The sequence below is a fragment of the Mustela erminea genome, chromosome 18 (assembly GCF_009829155.1).
Source record: "Mustela erminea isolate mMusErm1 chromosome 18, mMusErm1.Pri, whole genome shotgun sequence".
NCBI lineage: Eukaryota > Metazoa > Chordata > Mammalia > Carnivora > Mustelidae > Mustela > Mustela erminea.
This window is the reverse complement of record NC_045631.1, coordinates 56,601,328-56,629,326: the sequence shown is the minus strand read 5'-3', so window position 1 is coordinate 56,629,326 and position 27,999 is coordinate 56,601,328. Positions and strand designations below refer to the sequence as shown.

General features: G+C 55.5%; 3 protein-coding genes across 3 annotated transcripts; all 3 read left to right on the top strand.

Moving 5' to 3' along the window:
- The first annotated feature begins 6 nt into the window (after positions 1-6).
- MRPL38 (mitochondrial ribosomal protein L38) lies at positions 7-6,236 on the top strand. The gene is made up of 9 exons (XM_032320199.1): positions 7-141; positions 249-428; positions 2,798-2,932; positions 3,014-3,222; positions 3,732-3,804; positions 3,935-3,980; positions 5,144-5,302; positions 5,540-5,676; positions 5,873-6,236. The coding sequence occupies exons 1-9, from the start codon at positions 75-77 to the stop codon at positions 6,007-6,009; spliced, it is 1,143 nt and encodes a 380-aa protein (XP_032176090.1). The 5' UTR covers positions 7-74; the 3' UTR covers positions 6,010-6,236.
- Positions 6,237-8,025: 1,789 nt separating this feature from the next.
- TRIM65 (tripartite motif containing 65) lies at positions 8,026-13,033 on the top strand. The gene is made up of 6 exons (XM_032320198.1): positions 8,026-8,494; positions 9,767-9,862; positions 10,110-10,343; positions 10,427-10,601; positions 10,703-10,768; positions 11,256-13,033. The coding sequence occupies exons 1-6, from the start codon at positions 8,087-8,089 to the stop codon at positions 11,828-11,830; spliced, it is 1,554 nt and encodes a 517-aa protein (XP_032176089.1). The 5' UTR covers positions 8,026-8,086; the 3' UTR covers positions 11,831-13,033.
- A 9,917-nt stretch (positions 13,034-22,950) lies between these two features.
- On the top strand, positions 22,951-27,414 carry TRIM47 (tripartite motif containing 47). Its single transcript, XM_032321723.1, has 6 exons — positions 22,951-23,709; positions 24,780-24,875; positions 25,132-25,362; positions 25,543-25,741; positions 26,148-26,222; positions 26,494-27,414. The coding sequence occupies exons 1-6, from the start codon at positions 23,020-23,022 to the stop codon at positions 27,132-27,134; spliced, it is 1,932 nt and encodes a 643-aa protein (XP_032177614.1). The 5' UTR covers positions 22,951-23,019; the 3' UTR covers positions 27,135-27,414.
- The last annotated feature ends 585 nt before the right edge of the window (positions 27,415-27,999 follow it).

The following is a 27,999-nucleotide window of genomic DNA, read 5'->3' as shown; positions in this document are numbered from 1 at the left end:
CGCTCAGGCGCTGCTCCGGCCACCTCTGCGGGGTCCTAGGCGGCGGCGGCGGCGGCGGGCCGTGTTGGGGGAAGATGGCGGCGCCCTGGTGGCGAGCCGCGCTGTTTGGAAGTCAGAGGTGGCGGGGCTTCAGCACCTCGGGTGAGGGGTCTGAGGTGGGGGGGCTCGTGGAGGTCCCCGTGTACCCCGAGCCCCGGGGCTCGAGCCAGCGTCCGCGCCTAGCCTCACGTCCCGCTGTCTGCCCGCAGCCGCCCTGAGCCGCCGGACCGCCCCTCTAGGGCCGATGCCCAACGAGGACATCGACGTGAGCAACCTGGAGCGGCTGGAGAAATACCGCAGCTTCGACCGCTACCGGCGCCGGGCGGAGCAGGAGGCGAGGAACCCGCACTGGTGGCGGACCTACCGGGAATACTTCGGGGAGGAGTCAGGTGCGGGGCGACCGGAGCAGGCGCTGTGAGCGCCGGCCTCGCGTCTCGGGGGGCTGGGGAGCCGCCGGCGTCCGCCCCGAGCACCGGCGGAGGGGGTCTGTCAGCGCCCACGTGCGCACCTTGGGCGGTTTAGTCCCAGCAGGATTTTGCACACTTTTGGGTTCCTTTATTTGGAAGATCTCCTTACCCCGCTGTTAAGAGTTCCACATTATTAGACTCCTAAAATCCTTCCCAGATTTCTTCCCCGCCCCAAATTCCGTGTTAGAACGTTCTTCTGTGGTCCTAAAATACTGTGTGTAGCCCTGGCCACACTCTATCCTGACTTTCTTTTCACTGGTCCTCTCTCCATATTGGGATCCCTGAAGACAGGGATCTTGCCTGACGTGACCACTGTTTGGTCCTTGCGCCCGCATAGTGCTGGGCACATCGGTGTGCAGTTCTTTCCTGAATGAAATTGAAAGCTCTGGGCAAAATGACTCGGGGATCCTGCCCTTGAGCAACGTACTTCCTGAGTACATCCCTTTGGAAGGCATTTAGGGAGGCAGTTTTATGATGGTCGAGGACGCACGGATAGAATCCACAGAGCCTGATTTAAACCCAGATCAGCTTCGTAGGAGTTGATGCTGGCAGGCCAGGTCCAGGGACCTAGAAAAGGATCCCGGATGCACGACCGATGAGAATCAAATTCCAGGCAGCAGAAGGTGCAAGCAGAGTTTCTGGAAGGTATAGAAAGAGTGCAGGTACAGACAGTGTCCGGGAGATTCAGAAAGGAGAGGAGGGAGTCTCTTCTTTGCTTGGGGCCTGGGGGTTTTTATTGAGGATGGCGGTCTGGTGCATGTGTCCTCTCAGGCATCCAGGAACCAGTTAGAACGCAGATAAGGGCCCAGGAGTTCTTCCTTGGAGTCCGGGAGTCTTGGCATTGAGACGTGTAGAGCTGGTTGTCTGGAACACGCATGCTGTGGCTTCATGCGGTCATTCTTACCTGCTTCTTCCTTAGATGTTAGCTATTCTAAAGACATCATTAATTCCTCATTCCTTACAAAAGACATCCATAAAGTGGGGGTGTGGGTCCTAGCAAAAAGAGAAGCAGGAAGGGGTGAGTGGCTGGCTCAGTTGGTAGAACACATACCCCTTGATTTCGGGGTTGTGAGTTCAAGCCCCATGTTGGCATAGAGTCTACTTTAAAAAAAAAGAGAAAAGAAAAAGCAGAAAAAGGAGCAAAAAGCGTATTTTTATGGAGTCCTTCATTTTCCCTATCTCAGAGTGACTTGCCTGAGCTTCAGTTTCCTCGGTGTAAAATAAAATAACTGTCACAAATTTGTCATATTAAAGGTCGCAGTTGGGGCGCCTGGGTGGCTTAGTCGTTAGAGTCTGCCTTTGGCTCAGGTCACAATCCCGGAGTCCTGGGATCAAGCCCCGCATGGGGCTCCCTGCTTGGAGGAAGCCTGCTCCTCCCTCTTCCACTCCCCTTGCTTGTGTTCGCTCTCTCGCTCTTTCTGTAAATAAATAAAACCTTTAAAAAAAAAAAATCTGCAGTCCATTGGATTTTTTTTAGACAAATCCATCTTTAATCAGGGTTCAGTGCATCTTATTGTTGCTGTCTAATGTAAACAGAAAAAGTATTGGATCGAAAGTCATCTTGGGCCTTGTTATTCAATGTGTGCTCTGAGACTAGCAGCACAGACTTTACCTAGGAGCTTGTTAGGAATGCAAAGTCAGGCCCTGCACTGACCCGTTGATTCGGAATCTGAATTTTAACAAATTTCCCAAGTGACTTGTATGGTGAGTCCGTTAAAGTATGAGAAATGCTTCTTTAAGTCTTTTTTTTTTTTTTTAAGATTTTATTTCTTTATTTGACAGAGAAATCATAAGTAGGCAGAGAGGCAGGCCGAGAGAGGGGGGAAGCAGGCTCCCTGTTGAGCAGAGAGCCCGATGCAGGGCTCGATCCCAGACCCTGAGATCATGACCTGAGCCGAAGGCAGAGGCTTGAGCCACCCAGGCGCCCCTGCTGCTTTTAAGTCTTTATACCTTCAGCTAATTCTGCCAGGGACTCAGGTGGATGCCCATGGCCAGGTGTAAACAGGCTTAAAGGTCATCCCCACCATAATTGAGATGATCATCTACCTGTATAACCCATGACCTAGACAGTGTGACCTGGTTTAGGGATCAGAAAATGCAGTCTCAAGTCTAATCCAGTTGGCTTAGCAGGTGGACCCTACTCGGGTCTGTGAAACCGACCGCACGGTATGATTTAGTCTTGTGAATAAAGGGTAGCTTTACCAGCAGAACTTGGGCCAGTGAGAGGACTAGGTAGGACTGGAAGCTTCACGGAGACTTGATCCCACTTTCTCCATATCTTCCCTCCCCAGATCCCAAAGACAAGATTGACATTGGGCTGCCCCCACCCAAGGTCTGCCGGACCCAACAGCTGCTGGAGCGGAAACAGGTCCTCCGAGAGCTGCGAGCGAACTCAGAGGAGGAGCGAGCCGCCCGCCTCCGCACAGGTTAGCCCTCCCAGGGAGGGGCCCCACCGTGTCAGTGTCACTGCCCCCACCGGGCATCCTAACCAGCATCATCCCTTATAGCACGCATTCCACTGGACGCTGTGCGGGCTGAGTGGGAGAAGACCTGTGGCCCCTACCACAAGCAGCGTCTGGCTGAGTACTGTGGCCTCTATCGAGACCTGTTCCACGGTGCCACCTTTGTGCCCCGAGTCCCCCTGCATGTGGCCTATGCCGTGGGTGAGGACGACTTGATGCCTGTGTACCTCGGCAATGAGGTCACGCCCACGGAGGTAACTGCTCGCTCGTCCCCTTTCCCACACTGTGTACAGACACGTCTCACCACGGGACCCCAGACAGCTCCTTTTTGAAAGCACTTCCAGAGGTGGTTTTTACGGTGGTTAAGGGTATAAGCATGGTACCTGTGTAGGCCGGTTTGGGGTTCTGTTCTCCGTCTCCCCCTTTTGGTTTCCTGGTAAACAGCAGCACGGTGATTACGAAGGGAGGAATAGAAGATGAAAAGAAGCGCCATCTTGGCGTGCTCCTGCCATTAGCCCCTGCGCATTGATGGGCCGACCACCCTGTGGTTCAGAGGGAGTGCTGGCCAGGCAACTGTGCGGGTTCCTTCTGCGCACTTCTCGTTGCTGACCTGCCCCCTCAAAGGACCGTCAGGGGCGTTTGGTTCAGGGTGGGCTCTCCCTTCTCCAAAGCTCCCTCAGATTCCTGCCCTCCAGAAGGTCAGTTTACAGCAGCTGGTCTGTCCCTGGTGGGGGTGACACTGTCCCTGTTTTCTCCCCATCAGGCTGCCCAGGCCCCGGAGGTGACCTATGAGGCAGACAAGGGCTCCATGTGGACACTGCTGCTCACCAACTTGGGTAGGTGTCTGGGGCTCGCCAGGCCGCTGCCTCCCTCACCTCCCAGGAGCCAGGGCTCTGGGGAGCTGGGGGCGGGGCCAGGGCCAAGGGCCGCAGGGCCCCGCAGTGAGTGGGGTCTCTTTGTGTGCAGACGGACACCTGCTGGAGCCAGATGCCGAATACGTCCACTGGCTGGTGTGAGTACCTGGGTAGGGGGAAGGGGTCAGAGACATGTGAGGCGGCGCTGGCGTGCTGGAAAGAGCTGCACCTGAACGTCAGTCTGGGCTCCACCGGGGATTGGCGGTGGGATTTTCGATTAAACCTCCACCCCGGGACGCCTGGGTGGCTCAGTTGGTTAAGCAGCTGCCTTCGGCTCAGGTCATGATCCCAGCGTCCTGGGATCGAGTCCCACATCGGGCTCCTTGCTCAGCAGGGAGCCTGCTTCTCCCTCTGCCTCTGCCTGCCATTCTGTCTGCCTGTGCTTGCTCTCTCCCGCCTCTCTCTCTGATAAATAAATAAAATCTTTAAAAAAAAAAAAAAAACAAACCTCCACCCCATCCCTGCCACCCCCGAGGTGGCGGCCCACACTGCTGCTTCCGGATGCTGGCAAGAGCCCTGTAATCCACTGGCTGAAGACAGGTCCGGAAGAAAAAGCAGGCAGTAGGCCTTGGCTGTTCTCACAGGCCTCTTGTCTCCCTGAACTCCTTTCCTCCTCTGGAAATCTAGGGCGATGCCACCCCATGCCTTAGCCACCCCGAGGGGCTCTGTGACAGTACGGCGAGAGGCCTCTGGCAGTTGTGGCCGCCCAAGCTGGGTTTCTTCTTATTTTTCAGTGGCCTTTGGCTCTGGCACCAGTGTGGTGGAGGTCAGGTGGCTGACCCCAGCTTTGGGACTCCTGGGTGATTGGGGCGTGACTGGGAGGCTGGTTTCTCTCATTTTTAGTCACTGCAGTTACCGGTCTGAGCAGAGGGACCCTCTAGGGAGTTCTGGGTGGGGCAGGTTAGTGGCCGTCATGGTGTCGTGATGGGCAGATGCTCCCTCACAAACCCCAGAGCCTTCAGGAAACAGAGATGCAGCCCAGAGCTGGTGTGGCTCTCCAGCCGGCCCCACTGGCTCGCTGCAGCCTCGTAAATGATCTGCTAGACCTCACTCTCTCCCTGACCGTCTCTAGGAACCCGTCCCCAGCCTCTGAGCCCCTCCTGTTTCCTTCACAAGTTTGGAATCTATCCAGGGGGTCCCAGAGCTGGGCTTCCTACTTGACTGTCGGATGAAGATCATTTAGGGTTTGTTCTCCCAGGAAGTGGCATCAGTATCTAGAGAATTATACATGATAATTCATGGATACTTTTCCTCTCTCCAGAACCAATATCCCAGGCAACAGCATGGCTGAAGGACAGGAGACTTGTCCATACCTGCCCCCCTTCCCTGCCCGCGGCTCCGGCTTCCACCGCTTCGCCTTCCTGCTCTTCAAGCAGGATAAGCCAATTGACTTCTCTGGGGACGCCCGGCCCTCACCCTGGTAATCTCCCCCTTCCCACCCCCCAAACACATTCTATCCCCTCTCGGGCCACCTTCCCAAGGAATGGTCTGTCCTGCTCGGTTCTCTGTCTCTTAACTTGGGCTTGAGGTGGGCAGCAGGGTAGTCGTGCTAGGAAGATCCTAAGGGGCTTCTCAGGATTCCCGGTGGGGCTGCAGGAGGGGTGTGGGGCTCTGAGGCCCCATTCCCTGCTCTTAAATGCTCCCCATCTTCTTACAGCTACCAGCTTGCCCAGCGGACCTTCCATACCTTTGATTTCTACAAGAAGCACCAGGAAGCCATGACACCAGCTGGCCTGGCCTTTTTCCAGTGCCGCTGGGATGATTCGGTCACCCACATCTTCCACCAGCTTCTGGGTAAGGCCAGAGTGGGCTGGGGGTGGGGCAGGGGCAGCTGGCCTGAGCTCACAGGCCTCTCCTGACCTGCCAGGGGGAAGTGCCACTGGCAGGCACGCCCCTTCTTGGGTGGGCGGCTGGGCAGTCGCAGGCTAACAGACGAGGGAAAGGGGCTCAGTCCAGCGTCAGTCCACACCCGTACCCCCTCTTCCTACAGACATGCGGGAGCCTGTGTTTGAGTTCGTGCGGCCACCCCCTTACCACCCCAAGCAGAAGCGCTTCCCCCACCGGCAGCCCCTGCGCTACCTGGACCGGTACAGGGACAGTCACGAACCCACCTACGGCATCTACTAAGTGGCCAGAGTGCCACCTACCTCAGAAAGCAGACCGGGCCTCGGGATCCGATCCGCCAGCACGGACAATAAAGACACAGCTCCACTGGGCGGGGCTGTGGGCTTCTAGGCCCTGCCTGAGGCAGCCCCTTTGTGGCTCTCCCAGCAGGGCCAGGGTTTGGGAATGAAAAGAGCTCTTGGGAGTGGTGGCAGGGGTAGGACATGTGAATAAAGAGGATTTTTGCTGTAGCTAGTCTGGATCTGTGTTGTGGGAGCACTCCAACCCCACGATGGCTCTGTAATCCTCCGTGGATGGAAAGAGAACTGGCTCCTACCTCAGGAGGTGAGCCCCTCAACTCTGCCTCTGAAGGGTGTCGGGCCCTGAGATCGGGGGGCTGGAGATGGGTCCAGAAGAAAGGCAGTGGGGCTTGGCTGCTCCCACAGAGCTCTTGAAAGAGCTTTGCCAGCCCTGAGCGTTGGCTCCTGGCTGGATATTCACAGCATGGCTGGTGGCAGGCTCCCTGGGGGCAGGCTGGGGTGCTCTGAGCAGCAGGTGTGAGACCTCTGGGCACACCCAGAAGCCCCTGTACCCTTCTGTGTGGTTAGTGTGTTTTTTCTCCTCTCTCTAAGTAGCCAGTCAAGAGGAGACCTACCTTCCCCATATTACAACACAGAAGCTGGAGTGCTGCATTGCATTGCCTCAAAATTAGGCCAGGTTGGTTAGCAAAAAAAGGAATTAATCCTCCTTCAACTCCCTGTGGCCCAGCACACTGCCCCAGGGCAGGTGGGTTAGACCCAGAACCCCTCTCCTCTGCTAATCCTCTATAAAGAGTGAGGCTCCAGGGGCGTCTGGGCTGCTCAGGTCATAATCTTGGGGTCCTGGGATCAAGCCCTGCATTGGGCTCCCTGTTGAGCAGGGGTTCTGCTTCTCCCTCTCCCTCTGGTACACCCCCACCCCTTGTGTGCTCGCTCTCTGTTCTCTTTCCTTCAAATAAAATCTTTAAATTAAAAAAAGAGGGGCGCCTGGGTGGCTCAGTGGGTTAAAGCCTCTGCCTTCTGCTCAGGTCATGATCCCAGGGTCCTGGGATCAAACCCCGCATCGGGCTCTCTGCTCAGCAGGGAGCCTGCTTCCGCCTCTCTCTCTGCCTGCCTCTCTGCCTACTTGTGATCTCTCTCTGTCAAGTAAATAAATAAAATCTTTAAATAAATAAATAAAAGCTCCCAGAAGAACTCCCCACCTGCGAACAATGAACTCCCCAGCAGGGGGCCCACACGGAGAGTGGATTCCAAGAGCAATTGAACTGGGGGGGGGGGGGTGAAGAAAAACACTCGATTGGTCTCTGAGTTGGTGACCAGAAATTTCCACCTCACTGTTTACTTTAAAAGCACCAAAGTTTGGCGTAGCTTAGAGAAAGGAGACACCCCAATCTGGCAAATGGCTGAAACAGCACAAGGAAAAGGGCCGCGGAGCACTTTCTGGCGGGAGAGCCCGCCAAGGAGCCCCGCCCGTGCCCAGCGCTCTCACGGACCGGCCGACCTCGTGCGGTCTCCTTTCATCGCCAAAACGGCCGGGAAGTAGCTGCTGTGGTCCAGGTTTCCAGATGGGCCCAGAGGTGTTGCGTGGGGGACTTCAGCCAGGAAGAGGCTCCGAAGCCCAACGGGGTTCCCAAAGTTTCTGGTCCCTGAGGCGGGGGCCGCTCCCCTACACAGAAGCTGCTTAGAGGGTCTGGGGGAAAGGGTGGAGCTCCCAGGGTGGGACCACCGACAGGCGGACCCCCAACTCCCACCCTGGGGCGGCGTGAGGCAGCAAGGGTGGCTCGGAGCCCGGACGAACGGAAGAAAGTGGGAGCCGCGAGGGTCCAGGTCGGTGGTAGGGGAGGCGATAGCCGATCCCGCTCCAGCTAGACGCGCCCCTCGCTTCCCCCGCAGGCTCGGGAAGACCCGCGTCCCGCGCCGGGCCCAGCTGCGCCCGCCCCTCGCCGCCCCGCCCGCCCGACCCTCGCCGCCCCGCCCGCCCGACCCTGGAGGCCCCGCCCCTAGCCCCGCCCGCTTTCGGAGGCACCGGCCCCCGCCTGCGGAGCTTCGCTGCGGCCTTCGCCATGGCCGCGCGGCGGCTGGAGGACGTGCTGACCTGCTCCATCTGCCTGGGGCTCTACGTGGAGCCGGTGACGCTGTCCTGCGGCCACAACTTCTGCGGGGCCTGCATCGGGGACTGGGGACGCGGCTGCGACAAGGCGTGCCCCGAGTGCCGGAAGCCCTTCCCCGACGGCGCCGAGCTGCGCCGCAATGTGGCGCTCAGCGCCGTGCTCGAGGCGATGCGCGCGGGGCCCGGCCCGGACTCGGCCCCCGCCTCTGGCTCCGCCCTGGGCGCGCGCTGTCCCCGGCACGGGCGGCCGCTCGACCTCTTCTGCCGCACCGAGGCTCGTTGCATATGCAGCGCGTGCACCGTGAACGAGTGTCTCCTCCACGAGCGGGCGCTGCTGGACGATGAGCGTCGGGAGCGCGAGGTGACACCGGGGTCCCCTGCCCTGTCTCTCGGCGCCCGGGCTGGGGCGGGCAGCTTCAGCAGGAGGCGGCTTTGGGATGTTCGTGTGTGTTCCCGAATAATAGGGGAAAACAGGTGCTTGGAATAGAGATTTCGGAGTTGGTGACAGGCCCAGGGTTACGACCCCAGCACGGAGGGGCTGAAATGGAGTGAAGGAAAGGGCTCTGCAGGCGAGTATGTTAGCGTGTTGGAGGGCGCCCCGTGGCTTCAGAAGTCACAGAGAATGACGGTGAGATGTTACCGCTGAGGCTCTGGGCATGCAAGTGGGCAGCGCAGGCCAGCAGGTGACAGCGACAGGGAGGGAGGGAGTGGCAGATGGTACAAGCAAATGGCAGGTGCAGGCTGAAGGGGCATGTGCACGCCCAAGGTGTGAGAGGACACACGCGCATCCCTGGGGGACGGTCGGGTGGAACTAGTAGAGTGCCCTTCCCCGCTTCCTACCTGTGGCACCTGGTACAGTGGGGGAGGCCATGGGCCTAGGCAGAGACAATGGGTCTGGCAAGATCTGACAGCTTCGGCCAGTTTATCAACTTCTCTGTCCTGTGTTCTCATCTGTGAAGTGGGGATCTTGATGGCCCTTGACTCATAAAGGAAGTGTGGCCTGGAGAAGCAGAAGCAAAAGACTCTTGACCAGGGGCTGGGAATGCTGCTTTGTCCTGCTCCCATAAGAGCACAACATTCTGACCCTCCAGGGCACCAGAGGAGTCACAAACAGGGGTGAACTCTTCTCCCCCATGCCCAGAGCTGGGGCTGAGGTCTGGCTGGCCGGGCATTTGGAAGAACCCGCCCTGTGCGTGTGCCACACTGCCCGCTGGTCATAGCTTCGGTGCTTGGACCTGTCCCCCCCTTCCCTGCACGGCTGCGGAAGCCGGAAGTGTGGCTCCCTCTATTTAGTGACGGGGGTAGTGCGGGGTGTTTACAGCCCAGAGACCTTGGGTGCTCTCTCCAGGTTGCTCAGCCTGCAAGAGAACTGGAGGCCAGGTTTAAAGCCCCAGGCCTCTGCTCTGCCTGTGTACCTCCCCGCTGCGGGTTGGGAATGGGCTCTGTCTGGGTCTCCCGGGGACTCTGACCCCATTCACGCCTGTGTCAGACCAGGGCCGGTCCACTGGTCAGCCTTGCCTGGGGCGGCACGAGGAGGGGTTTCCCCACATCCCCTCCTGTTTGTTGATTGAGGGGAGGACTTCACAGCTATCCCCGGTCCCCTCTTGTCACTTGTTCCCTGGTGGGCACCCAGGCGCAGCTGAGAGCCACGCTGGAGGTCAGCCAGCAGCAGGTGACCCAGGCGGAGAGGCAGCTGGAGGAGCTGCAGCAGCAAAGCAGCGAGATCCAGGTACCGGGCCCACCTGCTCTACCCCACTGCGTGCTCAGGCTGTGTCCTGTGGGCAGCCCCCAGGCCCTCCCAGGACACTGGGTCGTAGGTGTGAGCTGCCTTGAAAATGCCTCTGGGCAGCAGGGAGGGACTAAGCAGGGTCGGGGGAAAGGTTCCAGGGGCCCTGGCTCCCCACATCCCCACCCCTCAGCCCAGAGGGCAGCCTTGGCCTGGGCCGCCCTAGGCCACCACTCCTTCGCCCACACAGAGCTCAGCCTGCACCCTGGCCTCCATGATCTCGGGCAAGTTCAGCCGCCTGCTGCAGGCCCTGGAGATGCGACGGGCCTTGGCACTGAAGGACATCAAGGTGGCCGAGACCCAGGCACTAGCACAGGCCCAGGAAGCAGAACAGAGACTGCGGGGCCACCGGGAGGCTCTGGTTCGTTATGACCGCAGGGTCCGGGACCTCCTGCAGCAGCTGGATGACCGCACCTTCCTCCAGGTAGCAGGCCTCAGGGCAGGTTGGGGAGACCAGCGTCCCTGCCCCCAGCGCACAGGCTCACTGCAACTGTCCCTGGGGCTCAGGAATCGCAGCTCCTGGCGCCCCCAGCGCCTCTTGGGCCTCTGACTCCTCTGAAGTGGGTCGAAGATCAGCAGCTGGCCGGCCTGAAGGAGTCACTGAGCCAGCTGTGTGGCCTCCTCCTGGAGGAGGGGGACTGCCCCAGGGCACCTGCTGAGGCTGCTGATTCAGGCCCTGTGGGTAAGGCTGACCCCACGGCGGGTGGGTTGGGGGGCGGGTCAGAACTCTGCCCACCAGGACTCCCCCGGCCATTGCTGCCCTAACACTTCTTTGCTTCCTAGAGGGCCCAGGTACCCTGGCACCAGTCCCAAGCCCAGTTTGTCCACTGAGGAGGAAACTCTGGCAGAGTAAGGAGACCGGCATGTGTGTGCATAGACGTGTGTGCATTGTGCGTTCATGTGTACACTGTGCATGTGTGTGTGCGTGTCTGGGAGGGTGCGTGTGTACCTGGGTGGGGGGGCACGTGCCATGACTGCCCTGCCCAGGATGTCTGCCCCATGCCCTTCTCCCTCTGTGCACCTGTCCTAGGAGGACAGGCTCTTACACGTGGACCCAACAGAGCATGTAAGCAGATTCTGGCCCCGCAAACCTGGGCTTGGTTATGATTCTCCCACTAGTTACCGAGTTAGGTTACCTTGGGGAGGCTCATTTTTTTTCATCTTTGAAATGAGGTGGCTGCCTGCTGTGGGGACATCGCCCTGGCTGCACGCCTGACAGCCGTGTGGCTTTGCCCTGGCAGAGCTCCAGTTGCCATCCCTGCCTCTGGGGACAGGACGGTGAAGGCTCACAGGCGCCTGCCCGCTCACCTTCCACCCGTCCGTCTGTCCCTGACAGATTACCGCAATCTGACCTTTGACCGGGACAGCGCCAATCGCCACCTCTACGTATCTCGGCAGGACCAGCAGGTAAAGCACCGTCACAAGCCCCGGGACCTGGCTGGGCCAAGCAGCTTCGAGCTCTGGCAGGTGCGGTGCACCCAAAGCTTCCAGGACGGGCGACACTACTGGGAGGTGCGCACATCTAACCACTCGGTGACTCTGGGCGTCGCCTACCCAGACCTGACGCGGCGCAAGCAGGGGCCCCACACGGACAACATCGGGCGCGGGCCAAGCTCCTGGGGGCTCTGTGTTCAGGAGGACAGGGCGCAGGCCTGGCACAACGGGGAGGCCCAGCTCCTCCCAGAGGTGTCGGGGCGGCTCCTGGGCATGGACTTGGACCTGGCTTCTGGCTGCCTCACCTTCTACAGCCTGGAGCCCAGGGCCCAGCCCCTGCATACCTTCCATGCCATCTTCACCCAGCCCCTCTACCCTGTCTTCTGGCTCCTGGAGGGTAGGACTTTGACCCTGTGCCATCGGCCCGAGGCCAGGCTCCCTTCGGAGCTCCAGGAAGAGGCCTCAGAGCCCAGCTGAGGAAGGAACGGGATGGAGCTCTGGGCCAGGAACGGGCCACCATACCTTTGTGCCCAAAAGCTGCCCAGCCCCTAGCTTGGGAACCTGAAGCCACAGCGATAATGGGACAAGCTTTGGGCCAGAAGATCAACTCAGAACTAGGCTGCGCCACTTGGGAAGAGAGGTTGGGAGGGCGCCCCCAACCGGAGGTCACTCTCCAGCATCACTGAAGGACACGGGGACAAGAAAGGGACTAAAACGGGAGGATGCTGCCCAAGCAGAGCCCACTTCTCCACGCTGCCGCGCCGGTCTGAGGCTGGCGCAGCGCCCGTGGGCTCCTGGTCCTGCAGCAGAGCATGCTCAGTCAGGCCTCCCCGCACAGTGTGGTGCACGGACACACTCCGCGGCCCTCCGGTGAAGGTGACGTAGATCAAAGGAGTGGGGCGGTGGGCGGGAGGTTGTGGGGGGCCACAAAGCATGGACAATTCCTGCAGAAAACCTAAAGAAAATGATTTTTTACTTCCTTCCTCTTTTATTTTTGTTTTTGTTAAAATTTTGGTAGATCTTCGTTGCTTTTGTACATCCTTGTGATTGCATTTTAAAAACACTGTGTTTTTTGCATTTTTTTAATTTAGCATACCCATTTTTCATGGTATTAATATTTTCCCCTGAATGATTACCATATAAACAATCTTTCTAATGAATATCAGAATTTATTTCCCTAATACAGGTACCCTCCACTCTCCAAAAGTTCAAGTTCTGCTGCTTGGCTTTCCTAAAAGACCTGCATTAGCATGGTTCCGGATTTCTTTTTGTTAGTGCGGACAGGTGCCCTTGGAGGTCTTTTGTAAAGCAAGGTGGCAGAGGGACAAACTTGGGCAAGCCAAGGATACTCTCTGCTGTGTGCCCTGTCTGCCTGTGAAAGCTCTCGTAAGGACACTACTTTTGGATTGCTCAGGAGACCCCATATCAGACTTGTTGGCATTGTTTTATTTGGGGCTGTAAAAATTCCACCACAATGTGTATTTCTGAGCAGGAAGTTTTGCCCCTATCCGTGGCTACGTAGGTAGGCCGAGTTCAGTGGAGTTACTCAACAGAAGCATAAGGGGCACCCGGGTGTCTTGGTTTCTGCTCGGGTCGTGATGTCAGGGTCTGCGTAAGACCCTTTCGCTCTCTCCCTTTATCCCTCCCCCCTTAAATAAACAAAATCTTCAAAAATAATAATAATGATGAGCACCTGAAGATTCTGTTTTGTATACATGTGGTCAAAATGAAGCAACCTTGAGGCAGGCAGGCCCTCCCCAGCCCCGCTCCGATCAGCTGTCTTAGCTGGGCACAGCCTCGGCCCCTGTCCCCATCACCCAGGGTGTGGGGACTAAGTACAGTGTTGTGTATAGCGCTGGGCTGGCACTGGCTTTTTGTTTTTCTTACTTTGTTTTTGTTTTTGTTTTTCCTACTCCGACGATGCTTTGTTTTTGTTTTGTTTTTCCTACTTTGAGTAGAAAAGTTTTTGTTTTTCCTACTCCGACGATGCTTTCCTGATGATACCTGGACACGTTTGTTAGTGTTTCTGGAAGTGGGCGCTGCGACCTAGAGCAGCTGTAATTCTGTTACTCAGAACACTTCACTTCTTGATCTGGGTGGTGGTTACAAGGATGTTGGCTTTACAGCTGTTGGTGCTATACGTGCATTTTTACATACTCATGAATAATTATTTTGCAAGAATTTTTTTAAAGGATAACACATGCAATCCCGTGGCCCCAGCTGTGGCCCCCAGCTGCACGCCCCATCCTGCAGGTGCCTCCCCAGCCTGTGGCTCTGTTTAAGAGCGGGGCCAGGCCTCTGGTCAGTACAGCCCGGGCAACAAGCTTCGAGGAGGACTCCGAAGTTGGGGACTCCCCAGACATGGGGAGGGGGCTCTCGCAGTGCACATCCTGACTGAGTGACAGTAGACAGTCACCTTGCTGCACAGCTTGGCCAACAGTTGCTGAGAGACCCAGCAGGGAGAGAAGCAGGATTGGGCTGGCCCAGTGGCCGGCATTGGTGGCTCTCACCATGTACAGATGCTGACCATCACCACCCCCAACCCACCCACCAGCCCAAAGCCCCAGCACGCATGTGCGACAGGCTGCTCCCATGCTCTGAAAGAGGGAGAGAAAGGAAGAGAGCCCCCTCTGCTTCTGTGGTGGGAAGGGTTTGGGGTCTTCATTCTATGATACTGTGTTTCATCAGGTCGTCAGTCCTTTCCATATTGTTCTGTAGGAATGTTCCTTATTGTGACTGTTGACCTTATTTATGAGATGAGATGCCGCTGGCCCTTTTGTAGACTGCTTTTCAAGTAGGCATGGGGCAGGCATTTGCAAATTATTGGAAAGCTGCTTCAAATGAAATGCCCTCAATCCACCCAGTTCTGCCAAAAGTCTGTCTCCTCTCCAGGAAAAACACATTGGGAGGGAAAAATAGAGCATGGATTTTGGGGTGTAACATTTGTGAGGGGGATTTGATTAGCCTAAGGGTGTTTCCAAAATCTCTGCCCCTCTAGTATCGGGGCTTCTGTGAGGCCGAATCAGGAGGATGGGCACACAGGCACACCGAGGCAGGGCAAGGGGACAGGAGAGATTTTAAAAGACGCCTCAGGTGCCAGGGGAGTTGAGAGAGTTGGATTGGAGGTTGCTGTTCCCCAGGCAGGAAGGGATGGGAGGGAACAGCATGGCGAATGTAGGAGATGTGGCTTCGAGTAACATGGGACAGGAAGCTAGAAGACTATGGAGCCAGGTTTCCGAGGACAAAGGATTTCCATTCTAGAATTCTATACCCAGCCAAACAGTGTCAGAGCTTGAACAAAGACCATTGCAGGCACTTTCACATCCATTCTCAGGAAGCCATCAGAAGATGTGCTTTTCCAAAGAAAAGAAGTAAAGTCAATGAATGGGAAGGAAGACCTGGGACCCAAGCAACAGGGAACTCAGCACAGAAGAGAAGTGGTAAAGAACTGAAGTCTCCAGAAACTTGAGCATGAACATCCACCAGGATTTTCAAGGCTAACAAGCATGTGCTTTGCAGATGAGGCGCTAAATGCTGAAAGTAATAGGTAAGATGTTAAAGCTGGTGGTCATGGGAGCAAGCATCTGGAGCAGCTGGGACACAGAATGGCCAGCTTTTGTTACAAGGCTCATAAAATTGTTTACTTTTTGGAGAAAGAACAACAAATAAAACCTAACCTCAGCAGGAGAAGAGAATAAAGATTAGAGCAGAAATCAATGAAATAGAAACCAAAAGAACAGTAGAACAAATCGATGAAACTAGGAGTCGGTTCTTGGAAAAAAATAATAAGATCAATGACCCCTGGCCAGACTTATCAAAAAGAAAAAAGACCCAAATAAATAAAATCATGAATGAAAGAGGAGAGATCACAACCAACACTGAAGAAAGACAATTATAAGAACATGTTATGAGCAACTCTAAGCCAGAAAATTAGGCAATCTGGAAGAAATGGATGCATTCCTAGAAACTGAGCTACCCAAACTGAAACAGGAAGAAATAGAAAATCTGAACAGACCCATAATCAGCCAGGAAACGGAAGCAGTTATCAAAATCTCCCAACAAACAAGAGACAGACAGCTTCCCAGGGGAATTCTACCCAACATTTAAAGAAGAAGTAACACCTTTTCTTCCGAAGTTGTTCCAAAAAAAAAGAAATGGAAGGAAAACTTCCAGACTCCTTCTATGAGGACAGCATTATCTTGATCCCAGAACCAGACAAAACCAGACCTCAATCCAAACCCCACCAGAAAGAATTACAAACCAATATTCTTGATGAACACGGATGCAAAAATTCTCACCAAGAAACTAGCCAGTACGGGGCGCCTGGGTGGCTCAGTGGGTTAAAGCCTCTACCTTCGGCTCAGGTCATGATCTCAGGGTCCTGGGATCGAGCCCCCACATCGGGCTCTCTGCTCAGCAGGGAGCCTGCTTCCTTCTCTCTCTGCCTGCCTCTCTGCCTACTTGTGATCTCTGTCTGTCAAATAAATAAATAAAATCTTTAAAAAAAAAAGAAAGAAAGAAACTAGCTAGTAGGATCCAACAGCATATTAAAAAGAGTATTCACCACAACCAAGAGGGATTTATTCCTGGGCTGCAAGGGTGCTTCAACATCCACAAATCAATCACTGTGATACACAACATTAATAAATGAAAGGACAAGATCTGTATGATCCTCTCAAGAGATGCAGGAAAAAAAAAAATCTGACAAAGTATAGGACACTTTCCTGATTAAAACTCTTCACAGTGTAGGGATAGAACATACCTCAATATCATAAAAGCCATATACAAAAGCCCACAGCGAAATTTTCAGTGAGAAAAAAACAGAGCTTTTCCCCTAAGGGCAGGAACAGGACAGGGGTGTCCGCTCTCACCACTGTTTTACAACATTGTACTAGAAGACCTAGCCTTAGCAATCAGTTAACAAAAAGAAATAAAAGACACCCAAATCAGCAAAGAAGTCAAACTGTCTCTGCAGATGACATGATACTCTATGTGAAAAACCCAAAAGACTCCACCCCAAAATTGCTAGAACTCATACAGGAATTCAGCAACATGGCAGGAGATAAAGTCAAGGCACAGAAATGCTATATTTCTATATAATAACCATGAGACAGAAGAAAGAAATTAAGGAGTCGATCCCATTTACAATTGCACCAAAAACCATAAGATACCTTTCCCTAAGAGGGAAAAGATACGTACTCCGAAAGCTATTGAGCACTCATGAAAGAAACTGAGGAAGACACAAAAAAATGGAAAAATGTTCCATGCTCATGGATTGGAAGAACAAATATTGTTAAAATATTTTAACATATTTTAAGCATACTAAGCACATCAAAATATTTTAACATATTTTAAGCATTTTAAGCATAAAATGTTTATGCTTCCCAGAGCAATCTACACATTACTATCAAAATACGACCAATATTTTTCACAGAGCTGGAACAAATAATCCTAAAATTTGTATGAAATCAGAAAAGACACTGAATAGCCACAGGAATGTAGAAAAAGAAAACCAAACCTGATGGTATCACAATTCCAGACTTCAAGTTCTATGACAAAGCTGTAATCATCAAGGCAGCCTGGTACTGGCCCAAAAGCAGACACATAGATCAGGGGAACAGAATAGAGAATCCAGAAATGGACCCTCGACTCTATGGTCAACTAATCTTCGACAAAGCAGGAAAGAATGTCCAATGGAAAAAGACAGTCTCTTCAACAAATGGTATTGGAAAATTGAACAGCCACATGCAGAAGAATGAAACTGGACCATTTTCTTATACCATACACAAAAATAGACTCAAAACGGTTGAAAGACCTAAATGTGAGACAGGAATCTATCAAAAAATCCTAGAGGAGAACACAGGCAGCAACCTCTGTGACCTCAGCCGTAGCAACTTCTTGCTAGACAAGTCTCCAAAGGTAAGGGAAACAAAGGCAAAATGAACCATTGGGACTTCAAGATAAAAAGCTTTTGGGGCGGGGGCCCTGGGTGGCTCAGTAGGTTAAGCCTCTGCCTTCGACTCAGGTCATGATCTCAGGGTCCTGGGATTGAACCCCACATCGGGCTCTCTGCTCAGCAGGGAGCTTGCTTCCGTCCGACCCCGCCTGCCTCTATAACTCCTTGTGATCTCTGTTTGTCAAATAAATAAATAAAACCTTTAAAAGAAAAAAAAAAAAAAAAGCTCTTGGGGCCCCTGGGTGGCTCAGTCATTAAGCGTCTGCCTTCGACTCGGGTCATGATCCCAGGGTCCTGGGATCAAGCCCCTCGTCAGAGAGTCTCCTTCCTTCCCTCTCTCTCTGCCTGCCTCTCTGCCTACTTGTGATCCCTCTCGGTCAAACAAATAAATAAAATCTTAAAAAAAAAAAAAGCTTTTGTACAACAAAGGAAACAGTCAACAAAACCAAAAGGCAGCTGACAGAATGGGAGAAGATATTTGCAAATGTCTTATTAGATAAAGGGCTAATTTCCGAAATCTATAAAGAACTTATCAAACTCGACACCCAAAGAACAGATAATGCAATCAAGAAATGGGTAGAAGACATGAACAGATAATTCTCCAAAGAAGACATACAAATGGCCAACAGACATGTGAAAAAATACTCAACATTGCTTGACATCAGGGAAATACAAATCAAATCACAATGAGATCCCATCTAACGCCAGTAAGAATGGCCAAAAGTAGTAAAGTATTAACAAGTCAGGAAACGACAGATATTGGCGAGGATGATTTTACACTGTTGGTAGAAATGCAAGCTGGTGCAGCCATTCTGGAAAACAGCATGGAGGTTCCTCAAAAGGTTGAAAATAGAGCTACCCTACAACCCAGCAATTGCACTACTGGGTATTTACTCTAAAGATACAAACATAGTGATCCAAAGGGGCACATGCACCCGAATGTTTATAGCAGGAATGTCCACAATAGCTCAACTAGGGAAAGAGCCCAGATGTCCATCAACAGGTGAATGGCTAAAGAAGATGGGGTATATAGATACAATGGAATATTCCTCAACCACCAAAAAAATGAAAAATCTTGCCACTTCCAATGACATGGATGGAACCAGAGGGTATTATGCTAAGCGAAATAATTCAATCAGAAAAACAATATGATTTCACTCATGTGGAATTTAAGAAACAAAACAGGAGCATAGGGGAAGGGAGGGAAACAGAACAAGAGGAAATCAGAGAGCGAGACAAAACATAAGAGACCTTAATCATAAGAAACAAACTGAGGGTTGCTGCTGGGGGCATGGGGTGACGGGCGATGGGCACTAAGGACGGCCCGTGATGTAGTGAGCACTGGGTGTTACATACAGCTGATGAATCACTGAACTCTACCTCTGAAACTAATAATACACTCACTATATGTTAATTAATTAAATTTAAATTTTAAAAAGTTTAATTACTTTTAAAATTCTATTATTTTGAAATGGATACAGATCCAAACGGGGTGCCTGGCTGGCTCAGTTTGAAGAGCATGCGACTCTTAATCTTGGGGTCATGGGTTCGATCCCCACGTTGGGTGTAGAGATTACTGAAAATAAATAAATAAACAACGTAAAAAGAAAAGTACATCAAAACCATTCAGTGTTACCTTGGGACATGGTCTGGGTCCCATGTCAATTTCACAGACACGACGCGAGCGAGGCTGGGAATGGCTGGCTCATTACTCCCGTTTGCTGGGAGGCTTTTGCTTGTTTTTGCTTCAGTCTGACCGTTTTCTTTCCCTTTCAAGCAATACTGCAGCCCTGTAGACAGGTTCATATATGAGGTGTAGGATCATTGTCAGGTTTCACTTTCTGGGTTTGCATTCTGTCTCCTCTGGATGAGTTGTGTGACCTCTGGCAAGATACGTAAACTGTCGGAATTCCATTTCTCATCCTTCAAGACATAGTTCTTGCAAAGGCAGAGTGAGACGCAGGCGTGAGCGTGCTCCTGCAGACCTCAAAAATGCATTACCTTCTCCCCTTAAGAGCCAATTCATTCCAAAAAGAGAATGAATATGTTGGGCAATCTTAAAGCTACGATGATGGAGGGGCACGTGGGTGGCTTAGTGGGTTAAAACCTCAGCCTTCGGCTCGGAGGTTTTAAATTTTTAAAATTTTTATTTAAAGTTTTTTTTTTTTTTTTTCAAGATTTTATTTGACAGAGATCACAAGTTGGCAGAGAGGCAGGCAGAGAGAGAGGAGGAAGCAGGCTCCCTGCTAAGCAGAGAGCCCAATGCGGGGCTTGATCCCAGCGCCCTGGGATCATGACCTGAGCTGAAGGCAGAGGCTTTAACCCACTGAGCCACCCAGGTGTCCCTATGTAAAGATTTTAAATAAAATCTTGAAAGAAAAGAAAAGAAAAAAAAAACACCACTGTCTTGACAAATCACAGCTCTATACTTTCCTAGGGACGCAGATCTTCCTGGGCAGGCTCTGGGCTGGGAAGCCGGAGGCCGGCTGGCACTTGTCCATGAACATGCCCCAGCCCAACTGGCACCCCTCACCCCTCCAGAGCCAGGCGGGTCTGTGGTCTCAGCGAGCCTGGGCAGCCTGCCTGCCAAGCCTTGGAGCTTGGTGGCGCTATGCCTGAGCCTCCCAACTGATCCTGGGGCTTGGCAAACAGCGACAGTCATGAGTGAGTGGTGATCCCTGTGGAAACCAACGAATGGAACTCATTACCCGCCTTCCTGCCAAATTGGGCACACCCAGGCCGGTTCCCTCTGCTACTCCTCAGCTGGAGGAGCTTTTCCTGCTCTAGTTTCTGCATGCCCGCATCCTAGCAACCTGTGAAAGCCCAGATGCTCCTTCCTCCACAGGGCCCTCCAGGATCCGCCCCCCTCTTCCAGTGAGTCCCCCCAGATTGCACCCCTCATTTAGTATTTCATAGATCTTCGTTTTCTTCTCTCCTTCCAGGAAAGACGGAAGGAGGCTCTGCATAGCATCTTTCTAAATTAGAATTCTTTTTTTTTTTTTTAAGATTTTATTTATTTATTTGACAGAGATTACAAGTAGGCAGAGAGAGAGGAAGGGAAGCAGGCTCCCTGCGGAGCAGAAAGCCTGATGCGGGGCTCAATCCCAGGACCCTGGGACCATGACCCGAGCCAAAGGCAGAGGCTTTAACCCACTGAGCCACCCAGGCGCCCCTAAATTAGACATTCTTAAGCTGGGAGTCTTGGTGAGAAAATTCTCTGTATTTTCACTCTTCTCTAAACTGAAATTTGGCATTTCTTTCTGTTACAAACAGAGAGAACATACCACAGTGGAGTTAGCAGTTCTGTGACTTGTCACCAGGAGAAATTACAGAGAGTTTCACAGTATATTACGTGGTCACACAGAACCTGAAATATTACTTACGTTCATCACCATTTCAAAAATAAATGATTAGGGGCGCCTGGGTGGCTCAGTGGCTTAAGCCTCTGTCTTCCGTTCAGGTCATGATCCCGGGGTCCTAGGATCGAGCCCCGCATCCAGTTCTCTGCTCAGCGGGAAGCCTGCTTCTCCCTCTCCCTCTGCCTGCCTCTCTGCCTACTTGTGATCTCTCTCTCTCTGTCAAGTAAATAAATAAAATCTTTAAAAATTAAAAAAAATAAATGATTAGGCCTCCATCAGATGTTAAAAGAAACACAGATATCACAAATTTATCTTCTTAATATTTTGTACCTGTATTTCAGTGTAATCAGTTTCCATGAAATCCTATGCATTTTGCTTTGTACATTTAAAAGCATTACTTTGGGGTTGCCGGGGTGTCTCAGTAGGTGAAGCGTCTGCCTCGGGCTCAGGTGACGATCCCAGGGTGCTGGGATGGAGTCCTGCCTCCGACTCCCTGCTCAGTGGGGGGCCTGCTTCTCCTTCTGCATCTGCTGCTTCCCCTGCTTGTGCTCTCTCTCTCTCTCTGATAAATAAATAAATTTTCTTTATAAATAAACAAGCAAATAAATAAATAAAAGCATTACTTCGGAAAGGGGTGCACCTAGCTTCAAGAAAGGCTCTGGCAGTGAGAAAAGTTAAGCCTCACTTCTGGATAGAATGGCCCTCCCCTGACCCTCTTATTTCTTCCTCTTTGGACTCTCATCAGCAGGAAGTCTGGCAGATAAGGAAGGGTTGTCTCCATTCTTCTATATTTTTTATTTTTATTTTTAAAAAAGATTTTATTTATTTAATTCAGGGAGAGCCATCACACAGTGGTGGGGAGGGGCGGAGGGAGAGGGAGAAGCAGACTTTCTGAACAGAGGGGAGCACGAGGTGGGAAGCAATCCCAGGACCCGGAGCCAGCCAGGCGCCCTGTGTGGTGTTTTGATCCTGATTAGACCGGGCTAAGGGCTTGGGGGAGGAAGACCGTCTTGTCAGCAGTACTTACTGTCAACGTGACCTATCACTGGTGACGGTGACCTTGATCACCCTGCTGGGGTCATGCTTGCCAGGCTTCGCCACTGTGAAGTGACTCTTTTGCTCCCTTTGGAAGAAAATCACTATGCACAGTCTGCTTTAAAGGAGTGGGAAATCAGGCTCCAACTCAGAGTATCCACAACAATTATTTTGCAATCTTCTCAATGGGAAATTTGCTATGCTTCTTCATTTGTTTACCCGGTCATTTATTTATATCAGTATGAACCCATGGATGTTTATTTTATACTTTGGGTTATAAGCTAATCTATTTTGTTGCCACTTTATTTAAAAAAAAATTTTTTTTAGTATTTTATTTATTTATTTGAGAAAACACGCTCGAGAGAGCGAGCCAGCGACAGGGCGCTGGCAGGAGCAGAGAGGAGTGGCAGAGGAAGAAGCAGACTCCAGCCTAGCAGGAGGGGGCGGGGAGGGAGCCCGATGCGGGGATGCGGGGCTCGATCCCAGGACCCTGAGATCCTGACCTGAGCGGAAGGCAGATGATTCCCCGACTAAGCCACCCAGGCGTCCCGCCATTTTTATTTTTTTAAACATTAAGTGCATGTCTGCATGAGCCTTCAATGCCTCCATCTGGGGAACCCATACCCTCCAGACCCAGGTACACCGCAAGTGCCTGGGCGTTGGGGTGGGGGTCCGTGAAGGGGAACTGAATTCCCTCACACGAGGGACTTGGAGGGTGACAGCAACTTCCCATTTCAGGGTTAGAAAAGCCCAAGTTCCCCACAAGGGGTAAATAGAGTCGCTAAGGGGCAAAAACACGCGCACATCAGCGGTTAATTTTCTCTGCAGTCAGCAGCAGCTCAGAAGCTTTGCTAACAAGTGCCTCGGGGAGGTCTGGAGCGCGAAGGGTCTGGAGTGGCCCGGTGTGGCAACGGGTGGGAACGCCCGGTCCCTCTGGAGTCCGGGGCGGCTGTGGGGGGAACTGAGGGTGATGGAGGGGTGAACTTCCCAGCTTCCTTCCAGTGTGCCCGCCTCGCAATCTCTGCCCTCCGCGCTCCCCTTGGACCAGCAGGGACGGTGGTGCAGGAGCCCCTCGGGGTCACACGGGGCCGGAGGTGTGGGGCACACGGGGGCGGAGACCCCCCGCGAAGTCTTGGCCAGCGCCGGGTATACCGAGACCCACAGGCGGGTCTGCGGCGCTGGGGGCGGTCCGAGCCGGGGACGGAAGGGGGTTGGACCCTTGGCCTCGGTCCCAGGGGGCGGTGCCGCAGCGCGAGCGGGCAGGGTCCCTCCTTGGGCGGGAGCAGAACAGGCGGTGCCCGCGCGGCCGCGGAGCTATGGACGGCAGCGGGCCCTTCAGCTGCCCCATCTGCCTGGAGCCGCTCCGCGAGCCGGTGACGCTGCCCTGCGGCCACAACTTCTGCCTGGCCTGCCTGAGCGCGCTGTGGCCGCACCGCGGTGCGGGTGGCACCGGCGGGCCCGGAGGCGCGGCCCGCTGCCCGCTGTGCCAGAAGCCCTTCCCCGACGGCCTGCAGCTCCGCAAGAACCACACGCTGTCCGAGCTGCTGCAGCTCCGCCAGGGCTCGGGCTCCGCGCCCGGGCCCGGCCCGGGTCCGGGTCCGGGTCCGGGAGCGCCAGCCCCGGAGCCCACGCCGCCCAGCGCGCCACCCAGCGCCCCGGAGCCTTCGGCCCCCTGCGCGCCCGAGTCCTGGCCGGGCGGCGAAGAGCCGGTGCGCTGCGACGCGTGCCCCGAGGGCGCCGCCCTGCCTGCCGCGCTCTCCTGCCTCTCCTGCCTCGCCTCTTTCTGCTCGGCGCACTTGGGCCCGCATGAGCGCAGCCCCGCGCTGCGCGGACACCGCCTAGTGCCGCCGCTGCGCCGGCTGGAGGAGAGCCTGTGCCCGCGCCACCTGCGGCCGCTCGAGCGCTACTGCCGCGTGGAGCGCGTGTGCCTGTGCGAGGCCTGCGCCGCCCAGGAGCACCGCGGCCACGAGCTCGTGCCGCTGGAGCAGGAGCGCGCCCTCCAGGAGGTGGGCGCGGGCACCGGGGGCGCGCCGGGGCGGGTCAGGGCCGCGCGGGGCCGCCGAGGGCCCAGGGATCCCCACCCCCCACCCCTTTTCCTGATAGGGTCCTAATGTCCTCCTCTAACCTGAGACTCTTTGCCGTCCTTCCCAATTCTGACAATGTCATCCATCCACCTCGCGGCTCGAGATGGGAATGGGGTGTGGAGGGGCCCAGAGAGAACGCGAAAAAGACTGGTAGGGCAAGCCGGGGTCTGGGCCGATGGGGGTCTAAGGCAAGGGAGAGCAGAGTCAGGCCCGCGGGGTCCCCACCAGCTGATTCTGGCAGAGCGGCTGTTGCGCCGCCGGTCCGGGTTCCTGGCGGTTCCCGCTCAGATCTGGCCTGGGCTCAGGCATCGGGTTGAGATGGGTGTGGCAGGCGACAGGAGTGTGGCTGAGGGTGGACGCAGCATACAGACCGCTCTTGTCCAGCTGGTCCGGGGGCCCGTGGTGGGAGCATGTGTTCGCAGTCGTCAGCTACCTCCACCCCCAGTTTCCTCTGGCCTCCAGCCCGGTCTTGGCGCCGCTGGCCTTGGGATTTTCCGTCTCTCCTGCCTGGAGCCGTGACTCACAAGACCCAGGGGACTTGCCCGGAATCCCCATTTTTCAGGCCTAAATTGGGGACACAGGCTCTTTGGGGACAGGGATCCCTGAGACAGCTGAACGCCCTCTGTGCCGCACCTACCCCACTCTCTCTGCCTCTACCTCACTGAAAGGAGCTCTCCAGAGAGTGGGAGCAGCGTTAGGGAGCATGGATGGCCTTGTACTTGCCCACTGGTCAGAGAGGGGAGGCTGACCGCCCACAAGCTTGCCGGCCTGTGCTCCAGAGTGCCTGTGCTGCCAGGCACTTGGGAATGGCACCTGCCTGGCCTTGAGGCACCTCTGGCCTATTATGGGACATCATGGCCACTCCCAGTCCCCCCCTATACACAGATGTCACTCTCGGGTCATCCCTCTTTTCCCTCTTGCTGAGGCCTGGTAGCCCTAGGTAGGGCTACGGCCTCCGCCGGCCCCGTGTCAGTTAATGGTGTCGCCCACAGGCAGAGCAGTCCAAAGTCCTGAGTGCCGTGGAGGACCGCATGGACGAGCTGGGTGCCAGCATCGCACAGTCCCGACGCACGGTGGCCCTCATCAAGGTTGGACCCTACGCTGACCCTGTGCCTGTGCGGTCCTGCAGCGGGCTCCGGGCAATGGGCGTCGGCTGCATGCTCTGGTCCTCTCCAAAGAAGCCTGCACTCCCGGCACCACCTGCAGCACCGCTGAGCCCGAGCAGCTCTGGGACAGGGCGGCCTGGTCCCTCTGTCCCCACAAGAGGGCAGGGTGGGAAGGTGTGGGTCTGGAAAGAATGGGGCTGTTCTTGCCCTCACCCTAGTCCCGTGTCATCCCATGCAGAGCGCAGCCTTGGCAGAGCGGGAGAGGGTGTGCCGGCTCTTCACCGAGGCCGCAGCTGTCCTGCAGGGGTTCCAGACGGAGGTGCTGGGCTTCATTGAGGAAGGGGAGGCCACCATGCTGGGCCGCTCCCAGGGCGACCTGAGGCGACAGGAGGAACAGCGCAGTAGGCTCAGCCGGGCACGCCACGACCTCAGCCAGGTCCCTGAGGCCGACTCGGTCAGCTTCCTGCAGGTCAGCGCAGCTCATGGGGGGCAGAGAGGGTGCAAAGCGGGAATGGGCAAGGAATGGAGAGGGAAGGCAGGGGGGTGGGGTCTGGGCCCCTGGAGCTGTGCCATCCATCCAGCGGCGCAATCCCCCACAGCCTAAGGAGCGGCCGCCAGCAAGGCCTTAAAAGTCACGTATCCGGCACAGGAGCTGCTGGCACTGAGACTGGCCCTGGAGGAGGGGTGTGGCCCTGGGCCCGGTCCCCCGAGGGAGCTCAGCTTCACCAAGTCCTCCCAAGCTGTGCGGGCGGTGAGAGACGCCCTGACGGTGGCCTGTGCCAGCCAGTGGGAGCAGCTGCGGGGGCTGGGCGGCGACGAGGATGAGCTACAGAAGTTGGGCACAGAAGGTGGGTGGCCCCCCAGGTGACTCACCCTTCCCCAGGCTCCCTGCACAGGCCCCCAGGCCCAGGATCCATTCAAGAACGGAAGACAGAAACTGTGCGCTGGGCGCAGGGTGGGTCACGAGTCCTGAGGGGAGCCACAGCTCAGTAATGACCAGTCCAGCCCCTTCGGCCACAGCCTTGGGCGCCGAGGGGGCTTCCCCTGCCCCGCCGTCTAGCTTCAGAGTAGCTGAGTGGGGAGGAGGTAGAGCAGGGACAGACCCGGAGGACCAGGCTTGCGGGTGAAGACAGGGGGCCATACTGGGGTGTGTGCCTGTCACGGGTGTGAGGGATTTGGGTCACAGGGGCGCCTTGCACCCCTGCCCAGCCACGGGCCACTGCAGAGCACCCCTCCCCACTATCTCTTCTGCAGCCGATGCCGAGTCCCAAGACCCCGACAGCACCAACAGCCTCGAGAGTGAGGCTCCCAGGGATTACTTCCTCAAGTGTAAGTGGCCACCTGGGCTCTCCCTTGGGCTTGCACCAGGCCCTCCCAAGGCTGCTAGGCTGAGCCCTGGCACGAGAAGACCCGGATTCCCACTCCCCTTATCCTTAGGGCGAACTGGGTCCGCTCTCGGGGTGCTCTCCGGTGGGGCTGAGGCGTGCTGGTCACTAAGGAGCCAAGAGACTGTGTTTGGGGAGGGGGGTGCCTGGGGGAGGGGCTGTCCCGCCCGCGCCTGCGCCTGAGCCCCCTGTCTCTCCCCCCTCCGCGGGAGCAGTTGCCTACATCGTGGACCTGGACAGCGACACGGCAGACAAGTACTTGCAGCTGTTCGGGACCAAAGGTGTGAAGAGGGTGCTGTGTCCCATCAACTACCCCGAGTCACCCACCCGCTTCACCCACTGCGAGCAGGTGCTGGGCGAGGGCGCCCTGGACCGGGGCACCTACTACTGGGAGGTAGAGATCATCGAGGGCTGGGTCAGTGTGGGGGTCATGGCCGAAGACTTCTCCCCGCAAGAGCCTTACGACCGGGGCCGGCTGGGCCGCAACGCCCACTCCTGCTGCCTGCAGTGGAACGGCCGGAGCTTCTCCGTCTGGTTCCACGGGCTCGAGGCGCCCCTGCCCCAGCCCTTCTCACCCACCGTCGGGATCTGCCTCGAATACGCCGACCGCGCCCTGACCTTCTATGCCGTGCGGGACGGCAAGATGAGCCTTCTTCGGAGGCTGAAGGCCTCCCGGGCCCGCCGGAGCAGCTCCCTGGCCTCGCCCATCGACCCCTTCCAGAGCCGCCTGGACAGCCACTTTGCGGGACTCTTCGCTCGCAGGCTCAAGCCCGCCTTCTTCCTGGAGAGTGTGGATGCCCATCTGCAGATCGGGCCCCTCAAGAAGTCCTGCATCTCCGTGTTGAAGAGGAGGTGATGCCCGACGGAAGGCACCTCGGAGCCCCCCACCGCCCCAGGCTTCTCTTTCCTGGAGGCCCCCACCTTCCATATACTTGGCCTTCCGCCTCTCGAGGAGGAGGCCCCCAGGCCCCTCCCGGTGCCCCTCGGACCCTGTTCCTCCACAGGCCTTGTTTCTGGGAGGGAAAGCCAGAGCTGGGGCATATCCAGGCTACCCAGCCCCCACCCTTTCCAGGTTCCTGGGACAGTGCCTGGCATACAGTAGGTTCTGAATAAATGTTTGTTGAATGAATGACTCCTTTTTCTATCCTTCTCTCCACCTACCAAGAAATCTCATCTTTGGAGAGCTGGTCTTGAAAAGCCGGTCTCCAGGATTCCTGGAGTGGGGGGCAGAGGTTGGGGGAGAGCCCTGGCCCAGGAGGAGGAGGCTGAAAAAAGGCCTCTGCCCTTTGGGGCAGCCCGCTCCCCAGTTCTGGGCTGGGGGAGCTAAGGCGGCTTCTCCCAAGGGGACCAGCCCCCCACTTGTTCTGGCTGCCAGAGCCTTTGCCTCATGGCCTGTCCCTGTGAGCTATTTTCATCCTGGATGCCACAATCCAATCCTGGACCTGCCTTCTGGTGTTCATGTCCAAGGCTAAATGTGGACCGCACACTGCCCGCCCCCCCCACCCCACTCCAGAGCAGGACACCACTCCTGGGCGTGGGTAAGAAAGTTGGAGAGCTCCAGCGTCTGTCACACACACACCTTCTCAGCCCGGGAGGGTTGTGGCCCAGCAGGCCCCAGGGTGTGGCTGGAGGCGAGAATATCTCCAAGAAAGGGTTCTTTGTCCTCTTCCTCCAGAGCGGGCCTCACCGCCTCACCGTGTCCACACCCAGCCGCGCAGCTG